At 46.4% G+C, this 15,901-nt stretch overlaps 1 protein-coding gene across 1 annotated transcript; it reads right to left on the bottom strand.

The window, feature by feature from the left end:
• Positions 1-12,124: 12,124 nt before the first annotated feature.
• Positions 12,125-14,007, bottom strand: LOC117498830 (piggyBac transposable element-derived protein 4-like). Its single transcript, XM_034150972.1, is given in 3 exon segments — positions 12,125-12,535; positions 12,714-13,489; positions 13,492-14,007. Coding segments are annotated over 3 exon segments (1,689 nt in total). The 5' UTR covers positions 13,994-14,007.
• Between the last annotated feature and the right edge of the window lie 1,894 nt (positions 14,008-15,901).

Genomic DNA, 15,901 nt, shown 5'->3' with positions numbered 1-15,901 from the left:
ACCTGTGATAGTGAGGAGTATCTGTTCCTGGGGGGGGACTTCAACTGCACAGAGAACCCTGTGCTGGATAGGAACCACCAGGAGCCGCATGCTGCCTCAAAGAGTGCCTTAATGAGACTCACAGAAACCTTTGAGCTGTGTGATGTGTGGAGGCACTTCCACCCGGGCCAGCGGCAGTACACGTGGGTGCACTCTAGGGATAACCTGTTGTCTCTAGCTAGGCTGGACCATGTCTATGTGTTTAACCATCACATTAATGTAAGCAGAAGCTGCTCCATCAGTCCAGTGGGAATCTCTGACCATTCCCTTGTACAGGTCTCACTTTTTATTAATCATGTTAAGTGTAATAGTGCTTATTGGCACTTTAATGCTTCTCTGTTGGCCGACAACCATTTTTAAAATGTTTTTAAGTTTTTTTGGGAAAACTACCGGTTATCTAAGAGTGAGTACAATTCTCTTCAGCAGTGGTGGGATATAGGTAAAGTGAAAATCAAGCAGCTTTGCCAACAGTACACTTTCAATGTCACAAAGGACATGGCTAGATCTCTGAGAGCTCTGGAGAGAGAAGTGGTGGAGCTGCAGGGTTTGGCAGACTCCACAGGAGAGCGAGAACATGTTAAAGTTTTCAAAAGTAAAAACTCAGCTCTGTCTGACCTGCTGGGGTTTTCTGCTCAGGGTGCTCTGGTCAGATCCCGGTTTCAGAACATCGTGAAAATGGATGCTCCCTCTCACTTTTTCTTTGGTCTCGAGCGTAAGAATGGTCAGAGGAGGCTGATGCACTCCCTGCGATCCAATGCGGGGGCAGCTGCTTCAGGAGTCCGCCGACATTCGTCAGTGTGCTGTGGAGTTCTACAAAGAGCTCTACAAAACAGAGTTCCAGGCCGAGCCAGAGGTGGCGCAGTCGTTCTATGAGGGCCTTCCTAACGTCCCTGAGGAGGACCATGCAGAGCTGGAGGCAGAGCTCTCTGCCCAGGAGCTGCAGGAGGCCCTGCAGAGCATGCAGAGTGGGAAGGCTCCTGGCATAGACGGCCTGCCTGCAGACTTCTATAAGGCTCTCTGGCCGGTTATAGGAGACGACCTGCTGAGTGTGCTCAGAGACAGTCTAAGTAACGGGAGGTTGCCTCTGAGTTGCAGGAGAGCTGTGCTCACTCTCCTCCCTAAGAAAGGAGACCTGCAGGAGATTAAGAACTGGCGTCCTGTGTCTCTACTCTGTACCGACTACAAGCTGCTTTCCAAAGTGTTAGCAACGAGGCTGAGAAAAGTGATGGAGCATGTCATTCACGTAGACCAGACATACTGTGTACCCAGCAGGTTGATAACTGACAACGTGACTCTAATTCGGGATGTTTTGGACCTCTCCGGTTCATTGGGCTGTGAGCTTGGTCTGATTTCTCTAGACCAAGAAAAGGCTTTGACCGAGTTGAGCACCAGTACTTGTGGCAGACGCTGGAAGCTTTTGGGTTCAGCTCTGGTCTCATAGCCAAGATCCAGGTCTTGTACAGGGACATTGAGAGTGTACTGAAGATAAACGGTAGTTTGTGTGCTCCTTTTGAAGCTCAGAGAGGAATCCGACAGGGCTGCTCTTTGTCCGGGATGCTCTACTCCCTGGCCATAGAGCCGTTTTACACCGGTTAAGGTTCAAGGTTCAAGGTTCAAGGTTCTTTATTGTCAATCTGACATAGCTACAGAGTAATTATGCAGTTGAAAATCTTATGTCACAGGCTTCTCCAACAATGCAACATAATAACATAACATAATAACAATAAGAGCAAGAGCAATACAAAAATAATAATAGTTATAAAAATGAAATAAAGTTATGATGTGGAATAGTGCAGTACGAGTCTATATACAAGTTATTGGAATGATATATATATATTAGGTATTAGATACATACTACTGAGTAGCAGTTGAATGTTTGAAGTTGTTTCAACAGTTTAATTTTTTAACAGTCTCACTGCCCGCGGGAAGAAACTGTCTCCGAATCTTCTTGTCCTTGCCAGGATGCTGCGGTAACGTCTGCCAGACGGCAACAGAAAGAACAGTTTGTGGCTGGGGTGATGGGGGTCTTTGATAATCCTGAGGGATTTCTTCCTGAGCCGCTGGGAGTAAAGGTCCTCCATGGATGGCAGCTCCGTCCTGGTGATGTGCTGTGCAGTTTTCACCACCCTCTGTAAAGCCTTACGATCGAGGTCGGTGCAGCTGCCGTACCAGGCCGTCATGCTGCCAGTGAGGATACTCTCTATCGTGCACCTGTAGAAGTTGCAGAGTATCCTGGGATCCATTTTGAACCTCCTCAGCCTGCGGAGGAAGAAGAGCCGCTGTCGAGCTTTCTTGGTGATGGTGGTGGTGTGAAGAGACCATGTCAGGTCCTCAGTGATGTGGACCCCAAGGAACCTGAAGCTCTTGACTCTCTCCACCGTAGTCCCATTGATGGCGATGGGGGCGTGTCCCTCTCCCTGCTGCTTCCTGTAGTCCACAATCAGCTCCTTTGTTTTGCTGATGTTGAGATGGAGGTTGTTCTCCTGGCACCAAGATGTCAGGTTTTTGACCTCCTCTCTGTACGCCGTCTCGTCATCGTCTGTGATCTGGCCGATGACGGTCGTGTCATCAGCAAACTTCACGATGGTGTTGGAGCTGTGTGTGGCCACGCAGTCGTGGGTGAACAGGGAGTAGAGGAGAGGGCTGAGCACGCAGCCTTGAGGGGCACCGGTGTTGAGAATCAGGGTGGAGGATGTGATGTTTCCCACCCGCACTGCCTGGGGTCTGCCCGTCAGGAAGTTCAGGATCCAGTCGCAGAGGGCGCTGTTGAGCCCGAGGTCTCTGAGCTTGATGGCCAGCTTGGAGGGCACAATGGTATTGAATGCTGAACTGTAGTCAATGAACAGCATTCTCACATATGTGTTCCTGTTCTTCGGGTCCAGGTGTGAGAGGGCAGTGTGGAGGGTGAGGGCTATGGCGTCGTCTGTGGACCTGTTTGCTCTGTAGGCAAACTGCAGGGGGTCCAGAGAGTCAGGGAGGGAGGAGGTGATGAATAATTTGACTAACCGCTCAAAGCACTTCATTATGATGGAGGTGAGTGCTACTGGGCGGTAGTCGTTGGGGCAGGTGATGATTGTCTTTTTAGGGACAGGAATGATGGTGGAGTGTTTAAAACATGTGGGGACTACAGACTGCAGCAGGGACCTGTTGAAGATGTCTGTGAACACCTCTGCCAGCTGAACTGCACACACCCTGAGAACACGGCCAGGGATGCCATCAGGTCCAGGAGCCTTGTGTGGGTTAACCCTTTTAAAGGATTTACACACATCTGCCCTATTTAAAACAAAAGGGCAGTGTAGCTCCTGGTCCCTCTGTACCTCCACAGCCTGGCTGCTCTCAAAGCGTGCAAAAAAACTGTTTAGCTCATCTGGGAGAGATGCGCACGCAGACACTCCCGCAGCACCCCCCGCTGCTCCTTTGTAGTCACTCATTGTCCTTAGTCCCGCCCACATATTCCTAGTGTTACAGCCTTTGAAGTCAGATTCCACCTTGTCTTTGTACTTTCTCTTTGCATTTTTAATTGCTCTCCGGAGATCATACCTAGACTTCCTGTACTCCTCCAAATCTCCCGCTGTGTGCGCGAGAGTGCGCGCTTTCAGTTTGCCGCGCACCTCACCGTTTACCCAGGGCTTTTGATTTGGGAATGTCCGTACAGAAACCTTCGGTACCACGTCATCGATGCATTTCCCAATGTAGCAGATGACAGTGTCCGTGTGTGTGTTGATGTTATTGTCCTCAACACACTCCAATCCGTGGAAGCAAAGCAATCCTGCAGTGCCTCATCTGACTCCACGCTCCATCGTTGAGTCATCGCTCTGTCCTTGTTACCGGTCTGTCCCTTTAAGTTTCTGCTTGTACGCAGGCAACAACAGTAGTGAGATATGGTCTGATTTGCCGAAGGGAGGGCGAGGGAGAGCCTTATATCCATTCCGGAAAGGGGAATAAACATGGTCCAGTATGTTTCCCCCGCGCGTCGGGAAGTTGATGTGTTGGTAATATTTTGGCAAAACCTTCTTCATGTTGGCGGTGTTGAAATCTCCGGCCACAACGAACGCCGCATCTGGCCGTGAAGTCTCGGTTTTGTCAATAATCCCAAACAGCTGATCGAGTGCCGTGTTGTTGTCGGCGAGTGGCTGCGGCAGGATATACACTGCTGTTATCACAACAGATGTGAATTCCCTCGGCAGATGGAAGGCCCGACATGAGATCATGAGGTGCTCTAGCTGTGCGGAACAGTCCGATGAAATAATCTTCACATCTGAGCACCAGTTGTTGTTAGTCATTACACACACACCGCCTCCCTTACTTTTCCCCGAGTTAGCAGTCCGGTCCTGGCGAAAAATAGAGAATCCGTCAGGGACAATAGCGGAGTCCGGGATAGAGGGGTTGAGCCAAGTCTCAGTGAGAATTAACACGTTACAGTTCTTAATGTCCCGTTGAAAAGCAATCCGGCTTCTGAGTTCATCTAGCTTATTTTCAATGGATTGAACATTAGCCAGAAGAATACTCGGAAGAGGGGGCCGATTCTCACGTTTCCTCAATCTGACCAGCAACCCGGCCCGGCATCCCCGCTTTGTCCTCTTCTTGCGTCTCTCAGGTAGAACAGCAACAGGTAGCCATGGTGAATGTCCATTGTTTGTCGGAGGGTTATTATTGTCCACGAAGTTTCGCAATTGGAGAAGTTCCTCTCTGCTATATTGTATGGCAGAGTAGGTGCGGTCGGCTAGCATGTTGCGAACCATGTTAAAAGTGAAACGGCAAAAGCAAAAGAAATATGTACAAAATACGAAAATGGGCAAAGTTGGAGAGGAGCACAAAGACGATGCGGCCATCTTCATCGGCGCATCTTAGTTTAAGGTCCAAGTTACAGGGTTTCTCTTTTCCTGGCTGTAGGGATGTTTTTAAATTGTCTGCGTATGCGGATGACATAATGGTCTTTGTTAAAAAACAAGAGGACATCAAGGTTTTAACTGAAACTGTGAGCAACTTTTGCAAAATCTCATCTGCTCGAGTCAACTGGGGGAAAAGTGAGGCCTTAGCAGTAGGAGAGGGCAGCATTGACAGATTGTTTTTACCTGGGGGCCTTGGTTGGAAAAGGGCAGGGTTAAAGTACCTGGGCATTTATCTTGGTGATGACACGTTTTGTTTGAAGAACTGGGACGGGCTTATAGAGAAAGTGGAAGGCCGGTTAAAGAAGTGGAAGTGGATCCTTCCCAAACTTTCTTTTAAAGGGCGTATCCTTATTTTAAACAACCTTGTTTCCTCCATGCTGGCTCACCGGCTGGCATGCACCGACCCGCCCGTAAACCTGCTGTCCAGGGTGCAGGCTCTCATGGTGGACTTCTTCTGGGACCGCATGCACTGGGTCCCTCAGAGCGTCCTGTTCCTGCCAAAGGAAGAGGGGGGACATGGCCTGGTTCACCTGGCGAGCAGAGGGGCTGCTTTCAGGCTCCGGTTCGTCCAGAGGTTCCTGACTGGACCTGCTGACCTGGTCTGGAGACCTGTAGCTCGGGCCTTACTGGAGCGCTGTGGTGGGCTGGGTCTGGCTGAGTCGCTGTTCCTCATGGACCTGAAAGGATTACGCCTGAATAATCTCTCGGGTTTCTATGGAGGTCTCTTCAAGGTGTGGGGACTACTCAGAAAAGAGAGACCAGACTGCTGTGGCTCACTGTTCTGGCTCCTCAGAGAGCCGGTGGTCCGTGGATCTCGTTTTGTGTGTGGAGTAGGGCCTTCTCTACAACAGAGACTCTGTGAGGAGAGGATCCTCACGCTGGGCCAGGTGGTGGAGGTGTGTGGCCCCCGCCTAGACAACGCTGCAGGCCTGGCCTCACGTCTGAGCCTCAGGTCAGTCCGGGTGGTCAGCCTCCTGCTGCAGAGCTGGAAACAGCAGCTCAGCCAATCAGAGCTGGCACTGATCGCTGCTCACTGTAACGGACTGAAGTCTCCAAATGACAATGACTCTTTTCCAGAGATGCTATGTTTTCCTGATCTCAGTTGTGAGGGTTTTTTGTTAAAGTTGAACAATGTTACCGATTTTAAGTTTAGCACCATGTCCAACAAAACATTTTATTATTTGGTGACAAAGGTGCTGAATCAGAGCAGACTCCAGGAGCAAGTGGACACCCAGTGGAGAGCCCACCTGGGCCTGACGGAGGCTCAGAGGCCTGAGTGGAGAGCGCTCTACAAGCCTCCGCTGACTAAGAGGGGTGGGGACCTCCAGTGGAGGGACCTCCAGTGGAGGGTTCTCCACGCTGACTAAGAGGGGTGGGGACCTCCAGTGGAGGGTTCTCCACGCTGCGGTAGCGGTAAATGCGTTTGTGTCAGTGATCAACCCTACAGTGTCTGACGCCTGTCCTTTCTGTGAACAGAGGGAAACCATTTTTCATTGCTTTACAGAATGTGGTCGACTCTTTTGTCTTTTTCAGTTACTCGCTCAGATGTTGATTTTGTTTAATGTGGTTTTTTCAAAGTCAATGTTCATTTTGGGTTGTAGGTACAGCCAGAAGCAAAAGTGCAAAAGTCAGCTTTTGAATTTTTTGTTGGGGCAGGCTAAAATGGCCATCTACCTCAGCAGGAGGAATAAAGTTGCGGAGTCATTGGATACCGATGCAGTTTTGATTTTCCAGCGGATGGTAAAAGCAAGACTAAAAACGGACTACAGTTACTTTTGCTTAACCAAAAATGTGGGAGAATTTGAGGCCATGTGGTGTCTTAAAAATGCTTTGTGTTCTGTGGAGAATGAGGATCTTATTTTCAGTCGTTTTCTGAACTGACAATGTGTGTCATTGTGTCTGTTTGGTTATTTGCTTTGTGAATAAAAGTGGTTTGAAAAATCAAAAAAAAAATCTCTCTCTCTCTCTCTCTCTCTCTCTCTCACTCTCTCTCACTCTCTCTCTCACTCTCTCTCTCTCACTCACTCTCTCTCTCTCACACTCTCTCTCTCACACTCTCTCTCTCACACTCTCACACACACACACACACACACACACACACACACACACACACACACACACACACACACACACACACACACACACACACACACACACACACACACACACACACACACACACACACACACACAATCTCTCTCTCTGTTCAAAAAGTGCTCAAACTTCACATGTGTGCTAACAGTCCAGCCGTGAAGACATCTACGGGACAGTTTTGAAATTACTTCAAATGCCGTTGCCATGGCGACAGATCATTCACCATCAAGTTAGTTCAAAGGTTTGCAGTTCAAATATTCTGCTGCTTTTCCAAGCCTTTTTACTCTCTTTTCTCTCATCACACATTCAAGCCCCCAGTGTTCATGTATCATTTCAATCTAAATTCTTCACTTTCTTCTTACACATTATATTTCAGCATAAAGCATTCCCACTAGCAATTTCTTCAGGAATTGCATTCTCTAGTTGTAGTTGTTGCTCATTTTATTTTTCATTGTGTTCGTTTAAAGTCTGTTTTCCGTCAGTTTGCATCTTAGTATTGAGGTTCTCTGTTTATTTCAGTAGTTATGGATTTTATTGTAGTCGTGTGAGGTCTCTCTTTGAGTCGTTTGAAGTCGATATCTAAATAGTTTTACACCTCATGTTGTTGTTGGTTTTGTTTGTGTCTCCTGGTTGTTTTGCATTGATTGTATTTGTGTATGTTTCTGTAGAGTTTCTGCATCCAGTTTTCTTGAGTGTGTGTGAGAAAATTAGAAGTGAGGGATTTGAGCCTCTGCAGACCGTTTACATGCACTGCAACCTACAGAACTCACTACAGGAGATCACGATAGGGCCTCTTTAACCCTTCTCTTGCGTTTCGGGTCAAATCTGACCGAGTGACTTCGTTTTTGATCATAAATATTGTGTTTTTCATCCAATTGTCTCAAGACCTTATGCTATCCTCCTCACTAGGCCTCTGAACATATACACTTGATGATCACCACTTGCATTGATTTTTTAGTGATACAACTTAATACAACTAATGGATCAACCGACTAGAATAACCAAAACCTCCAAGACTATGATAGATTTAGTATTCACTAACAAAGCTGACAGAATAGTTCAAACCTACAACTTACTGACTGGTCTTTCTGACCATAATCTGGTTCTTTTTGCCAGGAAACTCACAAAAAAAGGTTCATGGCCACACCTAAAACCCCTGCCTTGGGTTCACGCTTCATCCCCAAAAACCTGCAACAACGTTTTATGGATGCAGTGAAAATGATTGATTGGGGGGACACTCTGTCCTCTGAAGATATTGGTGAAAACAATGATACAATGATACAATGTCTTCCTTCTCAAGAAGAGGGTGCCTTAGGGACAGGAAGGAACATCATCTTCCCTGGCTGAATCTACAGTGCAGGAATCTAATGCAACCTAGAGACCAACTATTGAAGCAGAGCTTGAAATCCGGACTATCCACTGACAGACAGAAACTCACTCATGCTTGTAACAAGGTAACTCAAACAATAAGACAGGCCAAAGCTAACTTTTTCATCAATATAATTGAAGGTGCGAAAGGTAACGGTAAAAAAGTTTGGCAAATCTTAAAGGGGACCTATCATGCAAAATGCACTTTTGTACGTCTTTTCTACATGAACATGTGTCCCCGGTGTTCCAGGGAACTCACCAAGTGTCAGAAAACACAACCCTCTCTATTTTCCTCCATACCCAAATCTCTAAAAAAGGGGCTGCAACGGATCTGATAAAAACTGATCCAGATTTGAACACTGTCCTGACGTCAGGACGGTGGCGCTACGGCTATTGGGCCAACTCCACCAATCAGGAGGAGACAGCCACGGCCATTGCCGTTCGAAAGCGCTGGAGACGCTGTAGTACATATGTCAGGCCTGTAGGTGGTGCTGTTCTCACTGAATCAGCCCTTGCTAAAACAGATCTAAAAATTGTCAAATTGAGCAAAATGAGGCATGGCTAAAATGCATGATCTGTTTGGTATTTAAAAAAAAAAAAAGTATAAATATGCCTTATATAGGTATGGTCCTACACTATATTATTCAAATATAGCATGATACGTCCACTTTAAATAAACTATTAGGTAAACATACCAAACAAGAAAATAATGTTCTAGAATTAAAAATCAATGATGCCCTGATAAAAGACCCTGCCGTGTTGGCCAGCTCTCTAAATGAGTATTTCATAAATAGTGCTCTGGACATCACAAAGCTCTTCCCGCCATCTGAGGTCTCAACTAGCCCGACTGTGGACTGGATACACACCCAGTTTTTGACCTGGAGGAAATCACAGAGGTGGAGGTAAACAATATAATTTCAGGGTTAAGAGGTTCTAGACACCAACTTCATAAAGACACATATTGACGGTCTAATAAAACCAATTACTATGCTAGTGAATCAATCTATCAGCACGAGGGAGGTTCCATCATCCTGGAAGGTGGCCACGGTGACACCGATCTTTAAATCTGGGGATAAGGCCACGATGTCCAATTACAGACCAATCAGCATCCTCCCCTGTGTCTCTAAGGTAGCTGAGAAATGGGTGTCAAAACTAATCACCAAACATTTAGACAAAGGTTTCGCTCCACTCCACCCAATGCAGTTTGGTTTCCGTGCTCACCACTCCACTGAGACAGCTAACTGTGTCTTTGTGGAAAAGGTTCAATGTATGTTGGACACGAGCCCATATGTAGGTGCTGTCTTCCTTGATCTCAGGAAGGCTTTTGACACAGTTGACCACCAAGTGCTCCTTACAAAGCTGACGTATTTCAATTTTTCGCCAGATTCTATACAGTGGGTTGAGTCTTACTTATCTAACAGAAAACAGTGTGTTTTGGTCAACGGAACCAAATCCCCCTACCTTGTGAACCCTGTTGGGGTTCCACAAGGTTCCATTCTTGGACCATTACTGTTTTCTCTGTACATTAATGACTTGCCTAATGTATGTCCTGAGTTGAATGTGCAAATGTATGCCGATGATGCGGTCATCTTTGTACACGGGAAAAATACTGACATGATCTCATCTTGTCTCTCTAATAATTTGGGCAAGGTTCAACACTGGCTGAACAACATTTGCTTACAGTTAAATGCAAAAAAAAACAGTATGCATGATGTTCAGTAAACGACCAGTCAAAATGGAAGGATCCAATGTGTTTTTAAACGGAGCAGAAATAGAACTAGTCTCCCACTTCAAGTATCTTGGAGTCATACTGGACTCGAACTTGACTTTTAAGAAACATATCAAGAAAGTATCCAATACCGTTAAATTCAACTTGCAACATGTTAAACAAATTAGACCTTTCTTAACTGTCAATGCTGCAAAGTCATACCTCCACTGTATGATTCTATCCCACATTGAATACTGTTTGACAAACTGGTCGTTTGCTTGTGCCTCAAACCTGAAACCCATAGAACAGCTGTGAGAAAGAGCTATCACAGAAAGCCTTATTCATACCACCACTGTACCATCCTTGAGAAACACCATTTCTTCAGTTTTGACAATTTTAAGTCTTTTAAAAGTATGTGTTTTATGTATAAATGTTTACATGGACTGCCCCCCCCTCCCCTTAGGGGAATTCATCCACAAAAAAACACACTGGACGCTGCACCAGGAAACCAGAGGAGACTGTGAAGTCCACCACAGACGGACCACTTTTGTACAAAATGTCCTCTCCATTAAAGGCAGCTCTTTGTGGAACAGCCTCCCAACTGAGATACGGGATTGTCCCACTCTCAATAGTTTTAAAGGTCAACTCAAAGAATGGTTGAGAAACAAACAGACGTGTAATCACCGCTAAATGCACTTTAACTCAGGGGCATTCATTTCATTTCATTTCAAACCTTTATTTATCCAGGTTGTATCCCATTGAGATCATTGACCTCTTTTTCAAGGGAGACCTGCTCAAGTAGGTTCCACATGAAACATTAAAAACATAACAGAGCAACAAAAGGACATCATACAGCATCATTACAGGGATTACAGTTTACATACTAACCACATGAACAGGTACCAACAGCTTCCGATTCAGTAGCATCCAACCGAGCTTTAAAAACTTTTAGTGGCACCAGATTGCTCAGTTTCCATTTTAATTGCAGACTATTCCAGGACAGTGGAGCTGCGCATCTAAAAACTATCTTCCCTAAGACAGTCCTAGCAGTTGGCACATTTAACCCTTAAGAGTCCCTTTAAAAAAAAAACGTATTTGTTCCTAAGGCCATAAAATGCCACCTTCACAAAAACTGCTATAGAATTATGATATATTAATATTTATTTCCACTTTAAAAGAGTAAATCTTTTAGAACTACTCCAACCTGACATACACATATGAAATATGAATTATATTTTGGGGATTTTAACCCTTTAAATGCCAGTTTGTTGAAAAAACTCCACAGTTTTTTTATTGAAAAAAACAAAAAACTAGAATAATTTTCAAAAAGTACATTTCAAGGAATATTTGATTATTGTTATTATTAGGTCCCTAGATTGGTCAATGATTGGCAGCAACATTGATTTGAATGCATTGTTATTTTTTTTGCAGTGTCAGGTTTAAACAAAAACTCACACTCGTGTTCCTAAGGCCATAAATTGCCACCTTCACAAAAACTGCTATAAAAATATGATATATTCATATTTTTTCCCACTTTAAAAGAGTACATCTTTTAGAACTACTCCAGCCTGACATACACATATGAAATATGAATTATATTTTGGGGATTTTAACCCTTTAAATGCCAGTTTGTTGAAAAAACTCCACAGTTTTTTTATTGAAAAAAACAAAAACCTAGAATAATTTAAAAAAAAATACATTTCAAGGAATATTTGATTATTGTTATTATTAGGTCCCTAGATTGGTCAATGATTGGCAGCAACATTGATTTGAATGCATTGTTGTTTTTTTTGCAGTGTCAGGTTTAAACAAAAACTCACACTCGTGTTCCTAAGGCCATAAAATGCCACCCTCACAAAAACTGCCATAAAAATATGATATATTCCTATTTTTTTCCTAAATCTTTTAAAACTACTCCAGCCTGACTAAAATGAATAATACAAGATCATTTTGAACCATGAAAACATTTATTTTACAAAGATGAACATTGAATGAACACTGTGTCTGGCTGTGAGAGTTCAGCTCAGGTTGAGCAGGGGCTGCAAATGGACAGACTGTGGTCCTTGCATATGAATTTCCCACATTTGCAGCAGGTGCTGCAAACTCTTCTGTCCATGCAAAAGTTGCACTGCCTCCTGCTCTTCCGTTCACTGATGAGAGAGGGGCCTGCAGCAGCACCCTGCAGATCTGACACCATTGTTGCAGCGGCTGATGAGCGGGGAAGGCGCCCTCTCTTCTTGATGTGTGGGGTCACCAGCATTTCTCCCACCTCTTCAATGAAGAGCCTCCTCCTGTACGGTTTCTGCTGCTGCCAGGATGGCTCGATTGATGTCCACAGGACGTAGGCGTTGTAATGGGAAATGTCAACCAGGTTGTGGAAGAGGGCAAGTGGCCAGCGATTTGTTCTCCTCCTGCAGGAGTAGGTGGCAACAACCTAACAAACACATAAAACAAGACCATTTGAATACATGATTCCAAGCATTTTCTCTCATGATGCAAATATTAATTATTTCATAGGAAAATGCTCATTTGAAAAAAACCTACATATATTTCAGACAAGAATATAAGAGTAAGAATACATGTGTGCGTAACTGATGCCTAATGGCACCTACCTTATCAAGGTTGTCGACACCTCCTTTGCATCGGTTGTAGTCTTTGATTATGACTGGCTTTCTCTTCATTTCGTCGCTTACGTCTGGACTGCGGTGTTTCGTGCTTAGAAGCAGCACATTCCTGCCCCGTCGAGGGATGGAAGAGACCAGTGTGTGGGTCTTCGTAAAGGCAAAGGTGGAGGAGAGGATCGCTCTCGCTCTTGCCTGGAGCAAAATAGGGGGAAGCTCAGGCTTGTTTCGGCGAATGGTGCCAACCAGGGCCAGTTTTCTCCTGAGCAGCTCCTCAGCCAGGGCGAAGGACGTGAAAAAATTGTCACAGGTAATGATGTGTCCCTGGAGCCCCTCTGTCATCTCCAGGACCACCCTCATCCCCTGGTTGACTTCAGGACGACTGCCAGCTGCTTTGCCTGTATACACCTGCAGTCTCCAGGCGTAGGATGATTTTACATCACAGTTTGCCCAAATCTTTATACCGTATTTGGCCGGCTTTTTTGGCATGTACTGCTTGAAGCTGCACCTGCCTCTGAATGGGACGAGCTGTTCATCCACGCAGACGTCGCTGAATGGGCTGAACAGCATCGGCAGGCGGTGCGTCCACATATCCCAGACTTTGCTGAAGGCAGCCAGCTTGTCATCACGGCGCCGCGGTCGGGATAGCTTGTCGTCGAACCGCAGTGTTCGGCTGATTTGGTGAAACCTCTTGTGGGACATCGTGGCTCGGAAAATGCTCCGTCCCGATTTCTCACTCCAGAGGCTGAGGGTCGATTCATCTCTGACCTGTAGACACCGGCCACAATGAGCAGCCCCACATAAGCCTGCACTTCCTCTGTGTCCATATCTCGCCACTCTGCAATTGACCGTCTCCCATGCAGGTTTGTCATGGACACAATATGCTGCAGGATGTCATCTGTCAGCAGCAGTGCAAAGCTGGATGCCGGGTCACTGATTCGGGCGACAGCATAGTGTGTTGGTCCCGGGATCAAACTTCTGGCTGCTGGGACGTAGCGGAGCGTCTCAGTGTTTGTGGGAGACCAAAACACTTTACCATTTTTTGAAGTCCATCCTGCAGCTGCTTCCTCCAATTCCCCTCCGCTCTCAGTTTCAGATGAGTCTGAGTTGGACTCTAGCTGGTCTGTTCCCACCTCTGAGGCGTCCTCCGTGGACTCTGAGGCCTCTTCTGTGTCAGCCTCAGAGTCCACGGAGGAGGATGAGGAGCCATCCTCGCAATCAGAGTGCATGATGATGTCCAGAGCTTCCTGTGTGCTGTAATGCCTTGCCATCTCCAAAAAGACTACTCCTGCACTAATAGTAATACTTATAACCATGGCTGCACCTGCATAAACAACCTGAGCGAGAACCAAAACAAAGTCCAATTTTGTTTTGGTTCTCGCAACTCATTGTTTTTATTATTGAATTAGATTATTACGCAGTGTGGCCTTCTAAGAGAAAAGTCTTTTGAAGTTTGACACACACACACACAAACACACACACACACACACACACACACACACACAGACACACACACACACACACACACACACACGCACACACATACCATTATCCAACATCAAAAGCGACACACATATAATTTCAGTAGCAAGTGACCCTTGCAGAAAACAGTAAAAAGGGTGACATTTTGCTACAGGCTTCAAAGGGTTAAAATTATCGCCATTTTGTAGACAAATGTAAAAATTGAAAATTGAAAGCTAGAAGTCCAAAATGAAATCTTAACATAAAGGAAATCAAGAGTTTATGATAAGATAAATGTGGGGTCAAAAAAAGCATTTTCAATGGTTTTCAATGGGGCATTTTTTGCCGCTAGGAACAAATGTGTCGGTTTTTGTGTAGCTTAGCCATTTTAGGCTAATTTAAAAAACTGAGACGACAATTCAATATACAACTAAAAAAGAATATCCTCTGGCAAGTTTGAGCAATATTCATTCAACACAGCCAAAATGGCATGAACATGAAAACCTGAATGGCTGAAAAATGGCCCCAGGGACTCTTAAGGGTTGAAAACCACAGCATGCGATCTCAGGCAGTAGCCACTTATAGTTCGCCGTGAGATCAGGGAGCAGATGTAGGATGGAAGTTTCCCTAACATGGCTTTGTAGATGAACATGTACCAGTGACTGAGCCTCCGTGCAGTTAGTGAAGGCAGACCAGCCTTGCATACAGGGCACAGTGATGGGTTAATGCTTTACAGTTTGTCCTCCTGCACTCTACACGTCCTAGCTGCTACAGTGTACTGCCAGGTGGTAAATGCTTGTATGCTGCTCTTGCTCTTTCTGCATATCATGTATTTATTTTGCTATGTTTACAAATGTCATGTTCTTAAATGTTGTACGTGACGGACTACGGATGGAAACTAGTCAAAGCTAAATCCGGCATGTTAACATTTTGAAGCATTATTTGTTTAAAGTGTTCATCAATGTGCTCTGTCCCTCTTCAAATAAATGATTACATGAGTTAACAGACCAGGAAGAGGCCCCTGAGGGAGAGGCCCCTGAGGGAGAGGCCCCTGAGGAAGAGGCCCCTGAGGGAGAGGCCCCTGAGGGAGAGGCCCCTGAGGGAGAGGCCCCTGAGGGAGAGGCCCCTGAGGGAGAGGCCCCTGAGGGAGAGGGGAGAGGCCCCTGAGGAAGAGGCCCCTGAGGGAGAGGCCCCTGAGGGAGAGGCCCCTGAGGGAGAGGCCCCTGAGGGAGAGGCCCCTGAGGAAGAGGCCCCTGAGGGAGAGGCCCCTGAGGGAGAGGCCCCCTGAGGGAGAGGCCCCTGAGGGAGAGGCCCCTAATGGAGATGAGCCCTGAGATAGAGGCCCCTGAGGGAGAGGCCCCTGAGATAGAGGCCCCTGAGATATAGGCCCCTGAGATAGAGGCCCCTGAGGGAGAGGCCCCTGAGGGAGAGGCCCCTGAGGAAGAGGCCACTGAGGGAGAGGCCCCTGAGGGAGAGGCCCCTGAGGGAGAGGCCCCTGAGGAAGAGGCCGCTGAGGGAGAGGCCCCTGAGGAAGAGGCCCCTGAGGGAGAGGCCCCTGAGGGAGAGGCCCCTAATGGAGAGGAGCCCTGAGATAGAGGCCCCTGAGGGAGAGGCCCCTGAGGGAGAGGCCCCTGAGGGAGAGGCCCCTGAGGAAGAGGCCCCTGAGGGAGAGGCCCCTGAGGAAGAGGCCCCTGAGGGAGAGGCCCCCTGAGGGAGAG

The sequence above is a fragment of the Trematomus bernacchii genome, unplaced genomic scaffold (assembly GCF_902827165.1).
Source record: "Trematomus bernacchii unplaced genomic scaffold, fTreBer1.1, whole genome shotgun sequence".
Taxonomy (NCBI): domain Eukaryota; kingdom Metazoa; phylum Chordata; class Actinopteri; order Perciformes; family Nototheniidae; genus Trematomus; species Trematomus bernacchii.
The sequence above is the reverse complement of the archived record's forward strand: the minus strand, read 5'-3'. Positions and strand labels throughout refer to the sequence as shown.